This window comes from Carassius carassius, chromosome 5 (assembly GCF_963082965.1).
Source record: "Carassius carassius chromosome 5, fCarCar2.1, whole genome shotgun sequence".
Taxonomy (NCBI): Eukaryota; Metazoa; Chordata; class Actinopteri; order Cypriniformes; family Cyprinidae; genus Carassius; species Carassius carassius.
In genome coordinates, this window is record NC_081759.1 from 4,535,221 (window position 1) to 4,557,464 (window position 22,244).

At 38.9% G+C, this 22,244-nt stretch overlaps 1 protein-coding gene across 1 annotated transcript in view; it reads right to left on the minus strand.

Annotated features, from left to right (window-relative positions):
• Nucleotides 1-22,244, minus strand: part of ddr2l (discoidin domain receptor family, member 2, like) — a 41,665-nt gene that overhangs the window by 16,909 nt on the left and 2,512 nt on the right. The window contains exons 2-8 of the mRNA XM_059549538.1: nucleotides 9,564-9,671; nucleotides 9,361-9,463; nucleotides 9,033-9,261; nucleotides 7,600-7,747; nucleotides 6,186-6,291; nucleotides 4,807-4,993; nucleotides 2,839-3,085 (exon numbers count right to left, since the gene is read on the minus strand). Of these exons, the coding sequence (XP_059405521.1) occupies nucleotides 2,839-3,085; nucleotides 4,807-4,993; nucleotides 6,186-6,291; nucleotides 7,600-7,747; nucleotides 9,033-9,261; nucleotides 9,361-9,463; nucleotides 9,564-9,624 (1,081 nt within the window). The 5' untranslated portion in view covers nucleotides 9,625-9,671. The remainder of the gene's footprint in view (nucleotides 1-2,838; nucleotides 3,086-4,806; nucleotides 4,994-6,185; nucleotides 6,292-7,599; nucleotides 7,748-9,032; nucleotides 9,262-9,360; nucleotides 9,464-9,563; nucleotides 9,672-22,244) is intronic.

The window sequence follows — 22,244 nt, forward strand, 5'->3', positions numbered from 1 at the left end:
CAAGAAAGGGAACGAAGCGGAGCGCGTAACCCTTACCATACAGGATTTTAGAAAGTGCGCAGAGTCTTGCGTGCACACTTACCACTTTATGTGGATTTCAGAAAGTGCGCAGAGTCTTGGGTGCACACTTACCACTTTACGTGGATTTCAGACAGTGCGCAAAGCGTTAACGTGCACACTGACCACTATGTGGCTTTGAGAAAGTACACAGGCAAGCGTGTGTACAGAGAGGTTCCCAAGCATCGCAGAGGCGCTGGATCGCACGGGAGCGGTGAGCTCCAACCCTCTTTTCTAGGCGAGGGGAGCATCACCTGAGGCAGTAAATACAGAGCTTCTTGCCGTAACCACCACCTCCCCGGAAGCGCCAGGCGGCCCCTCAGGGTGACCTGGCCGGACATCTATGGAATTCCCTGCAGTGCTGTGCCAATTCTTTGGCCACCTAGCTACTGTAAAGGAAACTCACAGAGATTGTTAGTAGACATATAACCACCAGCAACATAACGTCCATAAACAGGTAGAGCAAGGGTTACATACTCACCCACCCTCCTGTACTGGAGTCCCGCTGCGGGGCGCCCCCTTCTGGTCCGGACCGTCAGTAAGGCGGTTGCTATGAACATAGAACCAACCAAAAAACAAAAAACAGAGGTTAAAAACAGAGGTTAAAAACATCCGGAGCTACTAGGTCATCCTACCGCTCTGACCCGGGCGAGGACGCTGCCTCGTCCGAATCACATCCCTCAGACCCTGCTTACCGCTCCGTGACCCGCGGTTCCTCTTGCCCCTGCCCTTAGACGGGGGAGGAGCGCAAGCCGCAACACTAGCCTTCTGCGCCCCTCTACGACCCTCAGATCGAGATGGGCCAGGACCCCTGAGTTGCTCGGGCTCGGACCTGGACCTTCGTGGAATGAAGGATTTAAAGGCGGCTGAGCGCGCCCTTGCCTCCCTGAACTTCCCGACCACCATCTCGACGGAGGTACCAAAAAGCTCAGAAGGCGAGACCGGAGCATCGAGAAGAAACCCCCTTTCTTCCTTCCTGATGTCAGCCAGGTTCCCCCACAGATGTCTCTCCGTCACCACCATGGCCGCCATAGACCTGCCCATGGCGGAGGCGGCCTGCTTGGTAGCTCGGAGAGAGAGGTCTGTGGTGCGGCTCAGCTCGGCTACCTGGTCAGGTGAAAGGCCCTCACCTGTATCCAGGTCCTTCAGCAGGTCAGCCTGGTAGGCCTGGAGCACCGCCATCGTGTGCAGTGAAGCCACAGCCTGACCAGCTGCCGCGTATGACCTGCCATTTAAGCGGGATGTATCTTGGAGGGGCTTAGATGGCAAAGCTGGAGATTTAAGAGAGGACGTTTGCCCCACAGAGAGATAGCAAGCCAGCGTCTCTTCTACAGGGGGCATCCTCTCATAGCCGTTCTCATGCAAGCCCTCGATATTAGCATAGCTCGTATGCTGAAACCGGTGGATGCGAGAGGAAAACGGCCTCTTCCATTCCTTTTCGACTTCTGCATGTAAGTCAGGCAAGAATGGAAGGCTCAACTGGGCTGGAGGGCTATGGTCAGACAAGTACCACTCAGCGAGGCGACCTCGTGGCGCCACCTTACTGGCACGCTTCCATGGCAAATCTAATTTTGCCGTGGCGCGATCCATAACCTCTAACAGCTCCTCATACGCGGGACAGGAGGATTGAGAAGGCTCAGCCTCAGCTTCTTCACCACTCTCAGACATCTCCTGCTCTTCCTGGGTAGAACACAGCAGAGCACTAACTTCAGTGTCAGAATGGGTTAATGATACCACATCTGCATCCCGAAGTTCGCTCTCGTTCGCCGCCGGAGAGTGTGAAAGGGAAGGTCCCTCTCTACACTCCTCAGCGAGATCCATTTGTGATCCCCACGAGCTCATTCTCCTCCGTGCCTCGGCAACGGCGGGACCTGAGCCGCGGGATCCAGATGGCTGTCCCTCTTTCCTCGAAAAGAGAGACAAACGAGAGTGGAGCTTTCTCAGAGAGAAACGCTCGCAGTGCACGCAGACCGCCCCCTCAAGGACATCGCGCGTGCCCTTCGCCCAAACAAGAGACGCAAAGAGTGTGTGTGTCATCGGGTGTCAGATAACGCTGACACGGATGCACACACTGTCTAAACGCCTTGCTAGTGGAAGCCATGATGAAAACAGTAATAGATCGCTCTTACCATTTGGGTCGTTTCTCAGATGCACGCTTCAAACAAAACAGTCAACTGAAGACGAAGAAGATAGTGACGGGTCCTACGGGCGCGTATTTATAGTCGCGCTGGTAGTGACGTCAGAGGCTGTCGCCGGCCAACACGTTGGCGTTTTTCAAAGTATGCTTCAGACACGGGTCACGACGAGGTGTTCCCCATAGTGTCCCCTCAGAGGACGCAGTTCGAAGTTCCCTTGAAAGGGAACTTATTTATTTAGCTTATGTATGATGTATAAATCTCAATAAAAAAAAAACATTATTACTGGTTTTGTGGTCCAGGGTCATATATGCATTTGCAAATGTATAAAGAAATTGACGCTTTTATTCAGATTACATTAATCAAAAGTGGCAGAATTTTTTTTTTATTGTTACAAAACAATCCATTTCATATAAATCTTGTATGAAAACTTTCTATTCATCAAGGCACAACAGTTTTAAACATTAATAATGAAATGTTTAATTTGAGCAGCATATTAGAATGATTTCTAAAGGATCATGTGACACTGAAGATAATAATATCTTATCAATAATATGAAAAGCATATCACAGCTCTGGCTGTATTTTAATGAGGTGATACTGAGAATACCAGTGGGAGGATGAGTTGAGTTGTTCTTATTTCATACCAGACTGAAACGAGATCTCGCTGAACATCATCCAAGTGTCAGCAAAGTAGAAGCGGCAGCGCAGCGCCGTGGCCGATCTGTGCTTTAACGGGACAGTCACATAGCGAGCGCTCGGGTTCCGGTCATCTAGAACGGTGTGAAACTCCACCAGTTCTGCTTCCCACTCCGAAATGAGGTGCAGCTTAAAGACACAGGACACGGATGCGAAGATCTTCACGCCCCGAGAGAACATGTTATTACTGTGAACCTAAAGAGAGAATTAATAAGCATCAATAACACCTGAAGGCTCAAATTTGAAGCTTTTTCAGTTCCTCATACTAAAGTAAACATGGATGACATTTATAACCCAGTTTTTTGTTTTCATAAAGCAATATATTTCCAAGTTAAGCAGGATGTTTAATTCGAACTGTATTAATTGGGACTCAATTGGATTGAATTCCTGAAAACTGGGAATTATGTACAGTAGTTGAGCAAGGATGCATTCAATTGAACACATGTAACAGTAAAGACATTTATACCATTACAAAAAATCTATAACATACAAATCTCACAATAAAAATAAAATAGGTAAAATTGTGACGAGTGGGCGGGGCCGAGGGATGTGGGAACACGAGTGAGGCCGGTGGAGTGATTGGGAAATCCGCTACACCTGCGACCCACCACCGGTCTTGAGTCCCACAGAGGAGATGGAAGGATATAAAACTGGAGCGACGACAGTGAAGGAGGAGAGAGGACCAGGCCTGGGCTTTTAGTTGTGTTTTGGTTTTTATTTGCGCGCACCAGTCGCCCGTGAGGGGCTGGTGCGCTGTTTTGTGTTTATTTTGTTATTAAAGTTTCATTTGATTGTCCGCCGGTTACCGCCTCCTTCTTGCCGAAGATTACAAAGGTTGTAATTCATTACAAAAATATTATATTTATAAAAAATAAAAAAGTAAACTATTTTACTCACCCCAAACTTTTGAACGAGTGCATGCAATTAAATTGTAAATAACTAATATAGACTCAGACTTTATGCTGCCTTACAAATAAATAAAAATATGTAAATAAAAAAGCAACTAAAACAAAATTGCCCGACTTCAATAAACATGTTATTTTCTAATATAAAATCATTACTTCAAGATTAAGCACCTAAACTACCCAATCCACAGACACTGGCATGATTATATACAGACACAATAAGCACCGTAATTATGGCAAACAATCCTCTTCCAACATGTAATTATGTGTTATTATGTGTGAAATATAGTGTATAATTAGTGCTACATTCAAAGCACTTCAAATTCAAATTACAGACACTACAGATGTAAACCAGAACACATACTGTACACATGGTAAAGAGATGCATTGAGTTCTTTTAACAGCATTAGTGGCACAGAAAATAATTATGGTCATAAAATAATTACACTGTCCCTCAGTTTACAAAATTAATTTAGAATGAGGCATTTACAATGTGGACCAGAAATAAATAAACATCAAAATACACACAGTTGTAATTTTCAAGTGAATTACCACTATATTTAAATATTATACACTATTGTTAGAAAGTTCTGGGGTCAGTATAATAATAATAAAAGAATCAGTAATATTTATTTTTAGAAAGGATGCATTAAATTGAAAATGACATGTTATAAAATAATTATATAGTCACATAAACTTTCCATTCATCAAAAAAATGCTTAAAAAACATATCATGGTTTCATTTTCAATAATGATAATAATAAGTGTTTCTTGAGCAGCAAATCAGTATATCAGAATGATTTCTGAAGATCATGTGACACTGAAGACTGGTGTAATGATGCTGTAAATTCAGCTTTGATGACGGAAATAAATTCTGTTTTAGAATATATTCAAATAGAAACCAGTTGTTAGGGTTGTAATAACATTTCACAATATAACTGCTCCTTATCAAAATTACAAGCTTTGCAGTTAACCTGGTCTGGTTAACTTCTATCACTGCATCGCTCTCACCTTCATAGAAGTGAAGTTTCTCTGTCTGTCAAACTGGAACTCCATCTCTACATATCCAGGGCCCAAGCTGTTGTTCCTCCAGCCCACGTAGTCATATCCGGGCCACAAGCGGTCCAGTCTTCTCTGTACAAAGTCATCCTGACCAATCACCCCATCTGTCAGCTGACCCAGACCCCCAGACAGCTTCCTGTGGGAGCAGAGAGAGACAGGAAGCACTTAGCTTTGGGCGAGGAGTGATTAGCATTCATTCTAGAACTTAAGAACAATATTGATTGTTCTGCCACAGGATGACCCTGAAAAGTCCACAATTCCGAAGTTGACCCACATCAGCAAGTCAGGAAAGAAGAGGACAAAGAGTCAATGTGAAGAAAAAAGTTAGGATTCTTTGATGAATTTGAAAACAAAAAATATTTCGCAACACTATAAATGTCTTAACTGTCGTTTTTTCTTTTTAAAAATACTTTCTGGTTCAATTTTTGAATGGTAGTGTACTTTTTTTCATTATTTACTTTTATATTTCGATGACCTTTTATGTCATCTAAAACACTTAAAATTAATCTTTAAAAACACTAAACTACAACATTAAAGATCTTTAGTGTATCTTAAAATCAATGTTCATTCATCATCAATATTCAGCAATCCCAATTCAATATTAATTTATCCTAAATATGATAAATTTGTTTTTGATGCTTAAATGTAAAAAACTCATAAATGTTATATATATATATATATATATATATATGTGTGTGTGTGTGTGTGACCCAACATCATTGAGATTCACTGTTTATAATATATTTATGCTTTATGTAAAACCAATATTGGACATATACATATACCGTATTTTCCGAACTATAAGTCGCACTTTTTTTCATAGTTTGGCTGGTCCTGCGACTTATAGTCAGGTGCGACTTATTTATCAAAATTAATTTGACATGAACCAAGAGAAAACATTACCGTCTACAGCTGCCAGAGATGCTGCTCAGTGCTCGTGTAGTCTACACTAAGCAGCATATAGCGCCCTCTCGCGCACGGGCGTAAATTTGGTTTGAACATTGGGGGGGTTGAAGTTTGGGTATGCCTCCTGATATTGTGATCATGGTATAAATATTGGGGGGGGGGGTTGTAATGCATAGATTTAAATATTGGGGGTGTTATCTCCCCCCCACAAACTACGCCCCTGCTCTCGCGGCTGTAGACGGTAATGTTTTCTCTTGGTTCTTGGGTCTAAATAAATGTGACTTATAGTCCGGTGTGACTTATATATGTTTTTTTTCCTCGTCATGACGTATTTTTGGACTGATGCGACTTATACTCAGGTGCGACTTATAGTCTGAAAAATACGGTACTCTGAATCGTTCCACCTTAGATCAGACCCTCACCTGCGTTCCAGGGCCCCGTCGTACGTGGAGTCGTTGAGAGGTGTGATGGGATAACCAAGAGCCATCATGGTCTGGCCCTCTGGAGAGCTGTACGCCGTCAGGCCATCTGCACAGCAGGAGAAAGAGAAAACTTTAATATTGCGTTAGCTCTAGAATGTGATTACTCGTTTCATGTTGTTCATGTTTAAGGCACTGGAGTAATTGAGGTCAAATGAAACTAAACCGCAAATCAGACTCTAGGGGGTCAAATCTACACAGGCCACAGCTGCTCGGATGTGAGATGCCAAAGTGATCTGCTTCGGTCTGTAACCCATATGCAAGATTGAAACTGAGGCACTGTTAACACCCAGTATTAAGATGCATGATGGATCACAAGCAGACAAGGAGACACATTCCCGTTTCCACCTGCTTTTTAAATTGGTCTCCTCTGTCCACTTTCGATCACTTCAGTCCTGATTTCTTAGAGGGGCGGGAGTACACATATGTACGAGCTTTTTCAATCTTATATTATGAAATAAGCTCGTGCAAATTACTTCTGAATGCAAAGGGAGACAACTAATAAAACCATATGGAGAGTAGCAGCTTTAGTTTCTGCTCTGATAGCCACAAAACTGTGCTGAACACAGTGAGTTTGTGTTAGAATCAGGACTGGAAAGAGAACATTGTGCTTTTTACTTTTTTTCTGCCTTCAAACCAAACTTAGAAATTCATACAGCAAAGTTTGAATCCTTTTGGCTGGTGCGCTTCAGCAGCACTTCCTGTAATGTTTTAGAATTAGGTCAGTAGGCAGAGAGGGGGCATTTTTAGTAGCTGTTTGAAAGCATTTAACCATATGAGTGTCTACACTAGGAAACAATCCATTTGAATCCATTATCAACTACCTCTAGAAGTGTTTGTAGTTTGTTTACAGGGTTATCTTAGTAACATTGAGATAATATTATAGATTTTATTATTATTTTAACTGAGTTTTAATTTTTTTGTATATTTGCTGTTTTAATTTTCTTTGTGTGTTTATATAGTTTTAATACAATTTTATTTAATTGTGATTTAGCAGATGCTTTTATTTGTAAGCAACTTACAAATGAGGACAATGGAAGCAATCAGAATCAATAAATAGCAAGCTCTATGACAAGTCTGAGTTATCTTAACACAGTACACATACCAAGTTTTTTTTTTTTTTTGTCAGTTTTAGTTTTCTTATTTTAGCATATTAAGATAAACTAAAGGAAAATAAGCAATGTTTGCAACTAGCTAAAATAAAATACTTTTTTATATTTTCAGGTAAAGTTTATTTTATTTCAAGTAACAAAAATGGTTTAAGTTAGTATAGAGGTCTCCACTATGCAGCAACAGAAGGATCAGATTAATACTTTTTTTAATTGCATAATTTTAATTCTGTAATCTTATGACTTACCCTGCCAGGCGCATCCAAAAAGCTCTACTCTCATACACACAGTGTGTACGGCATCGGTGACGGGAATCAAACGTAAGAATCGAGTAATGATGGGAGGGTGAAGGTCTCGCACCACAGAGTCATAGGTGTTTATATTGCCCATTATAGTCTGCAGAAGATTTAAGTTAAACAGTATGGCACAGATCATAAATAGTTACAGCAGGATAAGCATGCAGTGGTTACCACATAATAAAAATTGTATGGACAAACATAAGTGAAAATGCTGCACAATGAGACACATCATAGAAAATAGAAACCATGCGAAAAAATCTTTTTAAAGAAAAAATTTATTCGCCAAGGATGCATTAAATTGATTAAAAGTTATGTTACAAATTTTTTGTAATCATTCATCAAATAATCCTAAAAAAAAGTTTCATTTCCCCAAAAAAATATTACGCTACCCAACCCTTTTCAAAACTGATAATTATAAGACACATAAGCAGCATATCAGCATATTCGAATTATTTCTGCAGTATTATGTGACACTGAAGACTGGGGTAATGATGCTGAAAATTCAGCTTTGCATCACAGGAATAAATACAATTTTAAAGTTCCCCTATTATGGATTTTTGATTTGAACATCCTGCAAAGTTTAAAATCTCAAAGTGCACCTTGTATAAAGTTACTGTCTCTCAAAAGAAAGAGTCGACTCTGAATCATTTAAAAGATTCGTTTTTAAAATGAATCCCAAGCCATTTCATGTTGACGTCAACATGAATCATTAGCATATTGCCTGCCCACCTGTTGGTCTTTTCGTGTTGGTCTGAATGAAAATGCTAGTTCATTCTTTGCCACTAGGTGCAGCTTTTGGAGCAGTAAAATAGCAGTTTCCCGAGTAACGGCTGTAAACAAAGCAGCACTGCATCTGCTTTATCAGGGATTACAGGCAAGATGAAATAAAAATGAACCCAATCGCACCAATCACCACAGATTAGCGTCACGCTAAGGAGGGGTTTTGAAAACAGAATCATTGAGCGAATCGTTTAGTCGTTGAGCAAGTAAGATAAAAATAAATGCATATTATAAGACAATCAAAGTGTTTTTTGACCTTGCATGCATGTCAACCTATTGTTGGGGACTCCCAAAACCAAAATATGAACCTTTCATTACACATAATAGTGGCACTTTAAAAATATATTTAAGTATTTATTTTAAATTGTAATAATATTTCACAATATTACTGTTTTTACTGTATTTTTGATCAAATAAATGCAGTCTTGGCGAGCATAAAAGACGTTTTTCAATAATAATAATAATAATAAAAAAATCTTACCAATCCCAAACTGTACAGCAGTGTATGGCATTATTGCTTACTGATCTAACATATTAGCATCAAACTTCAGTTCATTCAGGTCTTTTATTTAAAAATCAAACACTCTTATGCATTTACTTACCTCGCTACCAAAGCGGTTTCTCCAGGAGATCCAGCGGTGTCCATCGCGACTGTACTCCAGACGGTATTTGCGTGCAAACTCGTTGCCTGAGTTGCGTGCGTAGCGACCCTGTGTAGCGACGACGGTGAGAAAGATGAGCTGACGTAGGTCAAGCTGAAGATACTGAACATCTGAGGGCTGCAGTTGACCAGCAGGACACCAGGCGCCGTCCCCCTCCTCACGGTTTAACCTGATGCCACAACAGACAGATTTTTAATTAGTTTAACTTGAAGTACTAAAATAATAAATAACCCTTCATTAAAACTATATAGGATGTTACTGATGTTACCTTGCGTACTGAGGGCCTGTGGTTTCGTACCACTGGCTGGAGGCAGTGATGTCATCGTTTTTGATCCTCCCATCCTCCAATCCGAGAGGATAACGACAGTGAGCTGAGGAGGTGAAGGAGCACAGGGTGAGAAAGTGAAGGTTTTTGCCGCTGTCTGTATGAATGCACATGTTTGTGTGGGACTGCATGTGATGTAACTCTACCTGGGTCTATCTGGCCATTGACGTTTGTTAGTGAGATGGTCAGCAGCAGATAAAGCAGCATAGTGAGAACTCAGAGTCTGCCGACAGACCAGACTACAGACTACATCTCTGAGGAACAGAAAGAAACATAGCAGTACTGTAGCATCCACTCATTTCCAAAAGAAACATGTAACGATCAAAACAGAACAATATCAGAGCCTACTGCAGACCAAAACAAGGTCCAGATTCAGAACAAGATCGATCTAAAACCAGGATGCAAATTTTAAAGATGTGAAACACAGAGATGGTTAAATACCTAATCAAGTCCTCTTTTTATATTGTCAATAAAAATTAAACACACACTGTAAACATTCAACAAAAACACGTTTAAAAACAAAAACAAAACTGTTTTGGGGATATACACTACTATTCAAAAAACATCCCCAACCCCAAAAGTTCGAATTGTACTATATATATATATATATATGTTTTTTTTTTACATTTTGCATTAGAAGAAAACATCTTTAAACACACTGTAAGGGAGCCGACTGTAAATGATGCTTTCATGCGTGGTTCAGCTGCAGAATCCTCTGGGTTTTCTGAGTCCTGTGGGAACCCACAGGTCATATTAGCATCACTGCTATGCTAACTATGCAAACTATTCCAGAGCAGATGTGGCCTGGAATCACGTAGAAATCTGCCTTATTCAGGGTGGGATTCTCATTAGCGATGAATAAGAGAGGTCTTTCTTAAAACACACTATATCATTGAGAATTTAAAAAAAGTACCATGCTATTATTTGCATGTGAGACTGCACATAAAACTTTATGTGAACAATAATGTTTTATTGCCAGCAATTACTCATGCATGCCTTATTATTGTGCATTTTATAAATAAAAGTTGATTTGCCGAACAGAAACTCTGTGACCTGATTATCTAATAAAATGTTTTTGTTTTTTAAATCACCAGACTATCTCTTACTCACAAACAAACTATAAAATAGGTTTCCATCCAAAACTTTAGAACTCATTTTACACATCTCCTGCTCCTTATCATTAATGGTAAAGAACACACATCACTATTATTGCTCATATTTATGCTTAGAGATTGAGACAAACCTTTAACCCTATTATTAGCAGTATTAAATTAACATAACTTGTGACAGAGATGAATGAGTCCTTAAATCCTGTGGCTTGTTTTTTGCATTTGGAAGTGTGCTGAAGGAGTGATTTGAGGCATATCTACAGAGCAAAATATCATAGACACTTCAGGCCAGAAGTAGGGCTGCATGATAAATCAAAATAACCTGAAATTGCTATACATGATTCAATGCTATTATTAAATCTGAAGGCATATAACTTGCATTTGAGAGCACAGCATGCAGCAACCATATTCCCAAAGTTGCAATGAGAGGCGCTCCTTGTGTTTTTCTGCCAAAACTTTCTAAATCAGCTATAAATATTAATTTATGAATAGTATTGTAATTTTAAAGTTGTACTGTAGTTGTATTACATTCTTCTTATTATATCATTCTTCAGTAACAGTATAGGGACCAATTCTCACTATTAACTAGTTGCTTATTAGCATGCCTTTTGTTAACATATTGACCATATTCTACATCCCAAATCCTACCCGATACCTAAACTTAACAACTACCTTACTAAGTATTAATAAGCAGCATTTTAACAACTAGCTTACCTTACTAAGTATTAATAAGCAGCAACTTAACAACTAGCTTACCTTACTAAGTATTAATAAGCAGCAACTTAACAACTAGCTTACCTTACTAAGTATTAATAAGCAGCAACTTAACAACTAGCTTACCTTACTAAGTATTAATAAGCAGCAACTTAACAACTAGCTTACCTTACTAAGTATTAATAAGCAGCAACTTAACAACTAGCTTACCTTACTAAGTATTAATAAGCAGCAACTTAACAACTAGCTTACCTTACTAAGTATTAATAAGCAGCAACTTAACAACTAGCTTACCTTACTAAGTATTAATAAGCAGCAACTTAACAACTAGCTTACCTTACTAAGTATTAATAAGCAGCAACTTAACAACTAGCTTACCTTACTAAGTATTAATAAGCAGCAACTTAACAACTAGCTTACCTTACTAAGTATTAATAAGCAGCAACTTAACAACTAGCTTACCTTACTAAGTATTAATAAGAAGCAAATTAGGAGTTTATTGAGGCAAAGGTCATAGTTAATGGTTTGTTAACAGCAAGAATTCCACCTTAAAAAAAAGTTTGACAAATTCTTCTTAAATGCTCAGTTTTTTTTACTTCTATATAGAATAAGAGTTTAATATTTTTATGTAGTAGTAGCATTCATAATAATAGTAATTGTGATTGAAATAATAATAATTATTACTGTTGTTGTCCCAATTACTATTATTTGAACAAAGAGAATAATAATAACAAAACAATTAATTGTTATATTTTTCTTAAATATAATTTATCAATTTTATTTAGTAGTATTAGTTAATGTTATTTATTGTTATTATTATCAATGATAGTTGTTGTTGTAGTAATAATAAAGTATTATTATTATTATTATTATACTGCTACTTAATAAAAATGAAACTATTGTTTAACAATTTCACAGTAAATAAATAAAGAACTAAATAAATAGTCATTTTATATATAATCACAACATTTTTAGACAAATTGTGCAACCCAAACAAACAAAACAAACTAGCCCAGCAAACCTGGAGCTTAACCCCCCCCCCCCCGCACACACACACACACACACACTCTAAACCACTATCACAATATTTATCAGAAACTATTTTTCCCAAGGTGGAACCACTTTGAAACCAACTGAAAACAAACATGCTAAACACCCTACAAAGCATCCTAGCACTGACGATTGCTCCGGGTGATTTCTTGGATCTTGGATTTCTTGGCTTTTAATCTGTTCTGTGATGGATAATATTTATGTTCCTAGAAGACATTTTCTTACCAAACACATATGAAGAAACATATGACAAATCAGTGTTCTGCCGGCCAAAGCTTAAGTCAAAATCCTGAGCCAAACTTCACTGCTCTCCTCCAGAGCCGAGGGCCACGGGGCCCCTCTGATAGCAGTGCGTATTAGCGCTGGAAAGACTGAGATAAATGTTAGTGTTGTTGTTAGGAAAGACATGTTTGAGAGTGTGTTGAGTGCAGTGCGATTACTGTGGAGGGTCTCTCTCGCTCCCCAAACCTCAGACCGCAGGAATGTGTCTGATTTCATGAGTGCATCACGCCCCAGCCATTACCCCAGAGACAATTACACACGAACCATCAGCAGCCATTACTTACAACCATCACAAGTTCAGTGAGTTTGGCCGTTATGAAACAACATCACAGACAAGAGATCATAGCTGATTATCTCGATTATTTGTGTTCTTTGTGATTCTTCAAATCATTTAGCTTGCGTGAGCAGTCAAACTCTTCGCGTTATATCTTGAAATCAGAATATCACAGAGACTTGAGATTGAGAATGAACTTTTTGGTAACACTTTAGTTTAGGGACCAATACTTACTATTAACCATATTATTGACCATATTTTAGATCCCTTAATCCTCCCCAATAACTAAACGTTTCAAATATCTTACTCTCTATTAATAAGCGGCAAATTAGATGTTTATTGTGGCAAAAGTTGTGGTTAATAGTTAGTTATTACTGAGAATTGGTCCCCAAACTAAAGTGTGACTGACTTTTTTTTAAACTTAATAAAAAAAAAAGATTTTTTAATATACTGTATTAAGTCTGGATTAATTTTTTTTCATATATTATATGACATACACTACCATTAAAACGTATCTATGTTTTTGATACTTTTATTCAAAAAGATGCATTAAATTAATCAGAAATTACAGTCAAGACATAATGTAACAGATTGCAATTTTCAAATAAATGCCTTCTATTTTTCAAAGATGTATAAAAAGTATATAAAAATCTTTTACGGTTTCTAGCAGCACAACTGTTTTAAACATTGACAATAATCAGAAATGTTTCTTGACCATCAAATCAGCTTATTAGAATGATTTGAATGATCATTTGTCACTGAGGAGACTGGTGTAATGGCTGCTGAAAATTCAGCTTTCCATCACTGGAATAAATACAATTTTAAAATATATATTGAAATGGAAAACACTTATTTGAAATTATAATATTTCAGAATTGTATTAGTTTCACTGTATTTTCATTAACTAAATGTAATCTTGATGAGCATGAGAGACTTCTATCAAAGACATTTTTAAAATCTTATGCACCAACAGTTTTTGATCATTACACATAAACACGATCATGGTTTGCTAGGCTCGCGTGTTTATCATACAGCATGTTCTCAGTGTGTTGATGAGAATACCCCATGAGCCATTACATAATACACTTGTTACGGTGAACAAAAACACATGCATTTGCATGCACTCGATCAAACAGACAAATTAAACCTTTTCAGAGAAAACTGTATGATACTTTAAAACTGTTGCATGATGGGGGGAGGGGCGGGACTGCAGATATAATGTGCTTACTAAAGGAAGAGGTGGATGGAGGTTGCAGATGGTTTATGTAATGTTTGGCTCATGTAAAGGCCTGTCCAGTGCCGGGATTCCAGCCTTCTTGCTCATCTTTCTAAGAGGCCTCATGTGACTGACTGGGAAACACAGCAAGGCAACAAAACATTAACAGCACTAACAGACTTTTTGCTAACAGGGAAAATCTTAAAAAAAAAAAAAAGAATACATGCAATACAGTCCATCTTCTTTAATTTCAAAATAAATGAAAGGAAGAATGACAAAACTATGATAAAGCATAAATACCAAAGAATTTACATAATTTATTATTGAGTTGTTACTAGGGCTGCACAATTAATCGAATTTCTAATCACAATTACAATTATGTAAGTAGCAATTAATCGTTCAAAGTCCAGTTATGTTATTCCTTGCTTAAGATGCTTTTTGTTTTTTTTTCTACATGTTACCTTAAGGGTTTTTCCATTGTTTTAATTTGAGTTTTAGTATAACACATTCATATTTTTACTTTTTTATAATTATAAGAAGAAACCAATCCAATGTAGTACATTTCTGTATTTACAACTTTTAAGCATACTTTTTTACAGTACAGTATGTTGCGCTTACACTGTAATTTTACAGGAAAGGATATTGTATTTACAAAGTGCTACAAACAGTGAACAGTCTGTTTCATGAAAAAAAGTCACATAGCATAACCTACCCAAATTCCAGATTCTTACCACCAGCACATACACGCATGCATGCATACTGACAAAACATGCAAACCTCTGCAAGCATGCAGGAACGTGTTTGCAATACTGAGCTAGAATTAAAGGACCGAGAGAAATGTGAATCCGTTCTGCACACTCATCTGCACGACATGCATCGCATACAAAGGCATGCATCACACTCACATTCCTACATCCTGGTGTTAAGGAACCGTAGTACAGTTCTCTGCCGAGTCTTACTGCCAAACATCTCAAATTATGCAACACAATAAACAATGTGCAGAGCAAAACCAAGAGAGAGTCGCTGGCAGCTCACCAGAGAGATAGAGATACACAAAACCACAGCCAGAACCGACATGTTATAAATAATCTCATTCAACAGCCAGTTAGTCAGGTAAGATAGACCTCAAGTGCATTACAAGTGTAATAAAACAGGTTAGTAGAAACTGAGAAGTCTCAATGTATCCAAAACCAAATGCTTTTTTGCCTCAAGGACAAACTTACTGTGGTCACAACTCCAGTAAAAGAAAACGTCAAGAGTTTAATCTATTCAATGGTTCATGCTGAAATCTCTTTATTTTTGAGCATGGAAAGAAGCTATAGGAAAGAAGAAAACAACAACTAATATGGCAAGCAAATATAGACTGTATAGATTCTTGTTGATATGTTTCTGAATGTATGAACTGATAAATGTATTATGAATGTAACTGTGACGGGTGGGGCGGGGCCGAGGGACATGGGAGCGAGGCCGGGGGAGTGATTGGAGATGAACTACACCTGTTCGACCCACCGGTCTCGAGGCCCATGGAGGAGATGGAAGGATATAAAACTGGAGCGACGACAGTGAAGGACGAGAGAGGACCAGGCCTGGGATTTTAGTTGTGTTTTGGTTTTTATTTGCGCGCACCAGTCGTCCGTGAGGGGCTGGTGCTCTGTTTTGTGTTTGTTTTGTTATTAAAATGTTTTTGATTGTCCGCCGGTTCCCGCCTCCTTCTTCCGGATGAATAGGAAGGTTTATTCATTACAGTGGTGCCGAAGCCCGGGAGAAGGAGGGACGCGCTGCTGAAGATCCCTCGCCGCTGTGGTGAATCCGCGGTGCCATCGAGCTGGCGAGGAGTGTGCCGCCATGGACGCTTGAGGCGGTGGGCTGGAGTGAGTTGCCGGGGACGGGCGAGCTCGCTACCGGTCGCCCACGATGTGGAGAGACGGCTGCCGTCCGTGAGGGAGCGGAGGAGTCGGCGCCGTTCGCCAGGTGGCCGGAGCCTGCTGCCTCCGCCGGAACGGGGAGGAGCAGGGAACGGGGGACTCCTGCCGGCTGCCCAAAACCGGAGGAGCCGTCGCCGTCCACCGGGCGGCGGAGGAGTGTCGTGCCGTCCGCCGAGGGCCGTCCAGTGCCACCGCCAGGCACCGCGGAGGAGATCGCCCAGCTGGTGGAGGGCCGATCAGGGGTGCGTCTGGGAACCGGAATTTTTTTTTTTTTTTTCCTCTCTCCCCTCTCTCGTCTCTGTCGCTCCTCCTTCCATCTCCTTTTCTCTCGCCTCGTCTGTCCTACCCCCAGGTTCCCGCAGGTCCCCGTGAGCGGCCCCCCCGGAGGGAGGGGGGGGGGGGAGTAGGGCGCAGTCTCGGGAGTACCCCCCGGCCTGCGAGGGGCGATGGGGGTATGTGACGAGTGGGGCGGGGCCGAGGGACATGGGAGCGAGGCCGGGGGAGTGATTGGAGATGAACTACACCTGTTCGACCCACCGGTCTCGAGGCCCATGGAGGAGATGGAAGGATATAAAACTGGAGCGACGACAGTGAAGGACGAGAGAGGACCAGGCCTGGGATTTTAGTTGTGTTTTGGTTTTTATTTGCGCGCACCAGTCGTCCGTGAGGGGCTGGTGCGCTGTTTTGTGTTTGTTTTGTTATTAAAATGTTTTTGATTGTCCGCCGGTTCCCGCCTCCTTCTTCCGGATGAATAGGAAGGTTTATTCATTACAGTAACGTAAGTTGTTTTCGATAAAACTGTCAGTCAAATGCATAAAATAAAATAATATAAAATAAACAACAGTCTGTAAAGTAAATACAACTCTGCAATTAAAAGTCAGAAATCTCAATTTGTATGAATAAAATTGTCGGTCAAATGCATAATAAAAAAAATAAAAATAATAAAATACAATACAATAAAATAAATGCAAGAATAGCTGTCCTTGCATTGATGCTCTTTTGGTATGTGAAAGTAACTTATCACAATAGCAAAGAATCAGCAGCACAGTTTCTCACATTTAAATGTGAAAGAGTGAAGTGACCCACTTTGTAAATAAAGGACTAGTGTTTTTCCATTGTATAACTACTGCTATTGCTCCTTGTAAATTATTAACTTGTTAGTGTGCTATGTTCACTACCATTCAAAAGTTTACATTTCACAAAGAAATTATAAAATAAATACAGTAAAAAAAGTTTTAAAATAACGTTTTCCTATTTAAATATATGTCAAAATGTAATTTCTTCCTGTGATATCAAAGCTGACTTTACAGCATCATTATTAGAAATAGAAAGTTACATAGATAAATAGAGGCTGACCGATATATCATTTTGCCGATATAAGCCTCTTGCCGATATATCGGTATCGGCGAACATACTGCCGATATGAACAAATTTTTTTTTTACAGAATATATAATGCAGGTAAAATGCTTGAAATGGTGCAATTACTTAGTTTGTCCATATGATCCATTGTTTGCTACTGTTGACCTGGATGAAACGCTTTAACCTGTTAACTTCAACTGTACTGTTCAGTGCACTGATGTCAGATCCATTTTGGATAATAAAGTTTTAAATTGTTAAATGCCCTGCCTCTATTACTCTGTCACGTCTTTATAAGTGTTTGATCACCTCATTTGAGTGATCATTTGCAATGAATGTGTTTATGTGTATATATTCGGTTTATGTATATACTGTATTCTAGTGCTGCAACGACGCGTCGACGTCATCGATTACGTCGACTACAAAAATACGTCGACGTGCGTGAAATGCGTCGACCCGTCACACTGTTTACATCTCGCGTAATGGCATACTGGGAATGGAGAAAGTTGTATTCTATCACAAAAACAAAGACCACTGTTATCAAAAGTATGGGACAAATAAAATGGCCATTTGTTCCATTTGAAAAAACGATATGGTGTACCACGGCAGCACAAATGCGATGCACGTGCACCTCAGAGGAAAACATCCTGGCGCTCTCCGGTGTTACGGTTTAACTGGTTACCGTGTGATCTGGTGACCAACTTCCTGGTTCAGGTCTCTGCTGCAGATGTGATGGAACGACCGCAGCAGATTCGGCGATTCTAAAAGTACAAACTGATGTGATTTTATTAAGTGCCTAATAAACACAGACTTGCTCGTTGCATGATTCTGATATTCTTGTAAAGATTACAAGTTATTGGTATGATCACCCGTAGCGGCTGAAGTAATGATAAAATAAAAAATAGTCTGCGCGGGTTTCGAAGACGCGTTAGGGGCCGTTCACATATCGCGCCTAAAAACGCGTGGAAAACGCTAGTCGCGCCGCTTTCTCCTTCTTTCCAAAGCGCTCGGGCAGTTGCGCCCCTGGGATGGGATTTTAACTCGATGCGGTGCGGAAGCGCCTGTTTTCGCGTGCGCGTCGTGACCGCGTCGCTTCCATTATGAGCGCGCATACCGCATGCCTACATTGGAAATAACGAACTTGAGCGCGCAAAAGATGCGATATGTGAACGGCCCCTTAAAAGACAGCGCGCCACGACACAACAGTCACAGACCACCGAGCTACCCAGAATCAGCTCCAGATCTCTGGAAACCATGCTAAACCATAGCAGAACCCTGACTACATTTTATGGTTTGTGATGCTAAAGAACATTTCATGACGTCTCAGACAACTATAAATTTGTGGCTAATAATTATATGCGCTATGTAAACTCATATTTACCATAGTAAAATAATTTTCTTTGCCTCTTTATTTTTGTATACTGTAAAAACTTCAACCACATTGGTTGAAAATGAATAAAGGTTGAAATATTATATTAGAAGTTGTACTTATATTTTTTTGGTAAAGTTATCCAAAGGATTCATAAGCTAATCAAAAAAAGAACATTAGATTAATTAGTTATTGTAATAAAAATAATCGTTAGAGTAGTCGACAGAAAAAATAATCGTTAGTTGCAGCTCTACTGTATTCTATATATAGTACCTGTCAAATGTTTGGACTCACTAATGGGAAAGTGTCCAAACGTTTGACTGGTACTGTACTAGGGCTCCACAATTAATCGACTTTATAATCGCAATTACAATTATGGATGCCACAAAGACATAATCATTCAAAGCATCAATTAATCTTTCAAAGTCCACTTGTGTTATTCTGGGTGCTTAAGATGCCTTTTCCCCCCTACATGTTATCTTAAGGGTTTCTTGTTTTTCCATTGTTTAATATGTATATATATATATATATATATATATAGGCCTACTATTATATATATATAGGCCTATATATATAACCTGAAATTAAAATGGACAGAACAGGTATGTGCAAAACATACATATTTTCAAGACAAGATTAACAGCATCATCTGTTTTTATTCCTGAGAAATCACTTGGGTCAGAACTAAATTGTAAATAATGCGCTTTACTTGCATTCTCTGTCCATTATTTTATGCTGGCCATTAGTGTATAAGGCCTCGCTGTAATTCATCACATGTGATACTTAAAGTAAATATCACTCAATCTTTTTCTTTAAATTCATATTGCCTCTATAACAAACACATTACCTCTTTCATCCCCATTATGACATTTCTTCGTTGACCTCAAAATGGCTTCAGCAATCGGACTGTTGCTGATTCTGTCAAGCGTTACGGTCTGCAGTAACTTTCAGAGATAAGCGTTGAACAGAGAGCCTGATAATCAGACACAGACAGAATCGAGAGCTGCGAGCATGAGAAAATTTATGAGAATTTACGATCAAGGCATTTTTCATTTGTTAGGCAACATCTGACCTCTGCTTTGGCATACAACACTTTCTTGCATCACAGGAGAAAGAAAAACAGCACACAGGAAAGAACAGAGGAAATCGCTGTTATAACCAGCTTTATGAAGATTAAACTCAGAGATGAAATGCCTCAGATTCTCAGCTACAAATGCTTTCTGATTGATTTTCACTAACCTGTCAACAGGTAGATTTAATGAATTTCAAAGATCTATCACTTTTCAAAGCAGCAAACTTTCAATCTACACTGTAAAAAATCCAACTCACAAAAAGTTAGACTAATGATTATATTTTAGTTAACTGGACAATTAAATGCAAAAATATTGGCATAACTAGTGAAAAGACGTTGGTTCAACAATCGTTGGACCAACCTAGAATTGATTGTAAATTCAATTTGTAAATTCAAGTTAACAAGCATGCAAGTTGGGTTGGAGGTTGGATCATGCGCACTGTAATGACCATGAAACTGGCGCATGTGCAATGAAGCGCGCCAACACCGAACAGACAAAAGAGCCTCACCCTAACTGTGGTGGATACGGTGATTAAGCTAAAGCCCCAAAAAGTCACCGTACTCCTTTAACTTGCACTTATATTGCTCGTTTTGTAACATGTTTTGTGTTAACAAATTAAAATGTTAAACATAGAACATTTAAAGTATTTAGGACCGGTTGAATGAGATCATAGCACTTTGAATGTTTTTTTTTTGTCTACTCATTTATTTACTTTTTTTAAGAATGAGTATAGCTAAAGTTACCAAGCATGTAGTATCAAGCATGTAGTAGTTTTTTTTAACCTTGCTGTTTAACATTTTTAGTCAACTGAACATACTTTATTTTTTTATTAAGTCAAGTGAAAATAACATTACAAGTTGAAATTACATAACAAAAATGTTTTAACTATAAAAACTCAATCAGCTAAACAAAAGATCTTAAGTTGGGAGACATGTGACCTTACTCAGTGAATTGAGTTAAGTGAACTAATCAATCAATCATATAATAATAAAACTAATTAATCAATGAGAGTGATTAAAGAGAGATTTTGCAGTTTTTGTAAGTCTTTGGTGAATGCTTCTAATACACTGCAGTTAAAGTTCACCCTAAATATAACTTGCTGAAAATGTACTCATCCCCAGGCCATCCAAGATGTAGGTGCGTTTGTTTCATCATCAGATCAGATTTAGAGAAATTTAGCATAATCACACCAGTGGAGCCTCTGCAGTGAATGGGTGCCGTCAGAATGAGAGTTCAAAGTGATGTTATGCTATAAGTGAACTTTCTTTAATGATTAAGTTTTTATATAGACAGAGAAAGAGAGAGAGAGAGAGAGAGAGGAGAGCTAGTTCCACAGCACTTTAAAGAAAAAGTTGTTACAATGGGAACATGCTACTATTTTAAGGTTTTCCGCACAGTTAAAAACAATTATAAAAGACAAAACAATTTATGAAGCATTAAACATCATAAAAATGTAACAAGTAAAAAAAGTAACCTTTTTAAAATAAGATAACTTGTATAAAATCACAGCTGATATGTGAAAACAACAAATGGCCCATTGAAAAAAAAGCCTTTAACCTTCCAGTTGAAATCTAACTTCATTCTTATATAGTTGTCTCTTGCCTGAAAGCGACATGACCTATCAGTCATCACGTGGTCTGACAAGTACTAAAATTAATTTCTCTACTTTAAATATTTTCATAATGTTTTGATAAAAAAGCTATTTATTAAAACCTATTCTTAGTATCCAAGGTAAAATTGTATCACTCATTTTCACACTATCAGTAAAATAGCACACTCAAATCAAACTCAATCTATCAGAAGTTAGGAATTAGGCTATGAATCACAGATATGTCCTAAAGATTCGATTCTCAGTTCAATTAGTTGATCCGAATTCATAGGCGTCGATTTCGGGGGGGCAGATTTCGTCATGAGTCATTTTGTACCCACCACTTTTTTTTTTTTTTTTAAACCTCTAGTTCTGCTGCTGCGCTGGCTACACGCTTTTCTGTTCATTAAAACGGCCACAACTGTAACATTGGGATACGTTCTAGGTTGGGGGAGGGGGAGTCATCGTGTCGCTGTTATTATTTTCTCTATATGCCGGTTTCAACGGCAACAACATAAACAAACGTTACAGCGCATGCGCGCTTTTGCGGACCTAACTTAACTTCCGGTAGACTTCCAAATAGAATCAATAACATCAGCCAAGTCCCTCTAGAGTAGATATTTTTTGATAACAAACAAAATATGTTTGCTGCATGGATCAGGCGGACTTAATGAGAATGCAAATCCATTCTTTGCCAATATGAGATGTTTTAAAGCATAGACATAAAGCGCGAGAAATGGAGGTTTCCCCAGTAACAGCTGTAAACAAAGTACGCTCACACACGCTGCTTTATCAGGCATATAACATGCAAGTCTTCCTTCAGAAATACAGCGATATAAAAAACACCTGTGCCTCGTTTTGATATTTAAA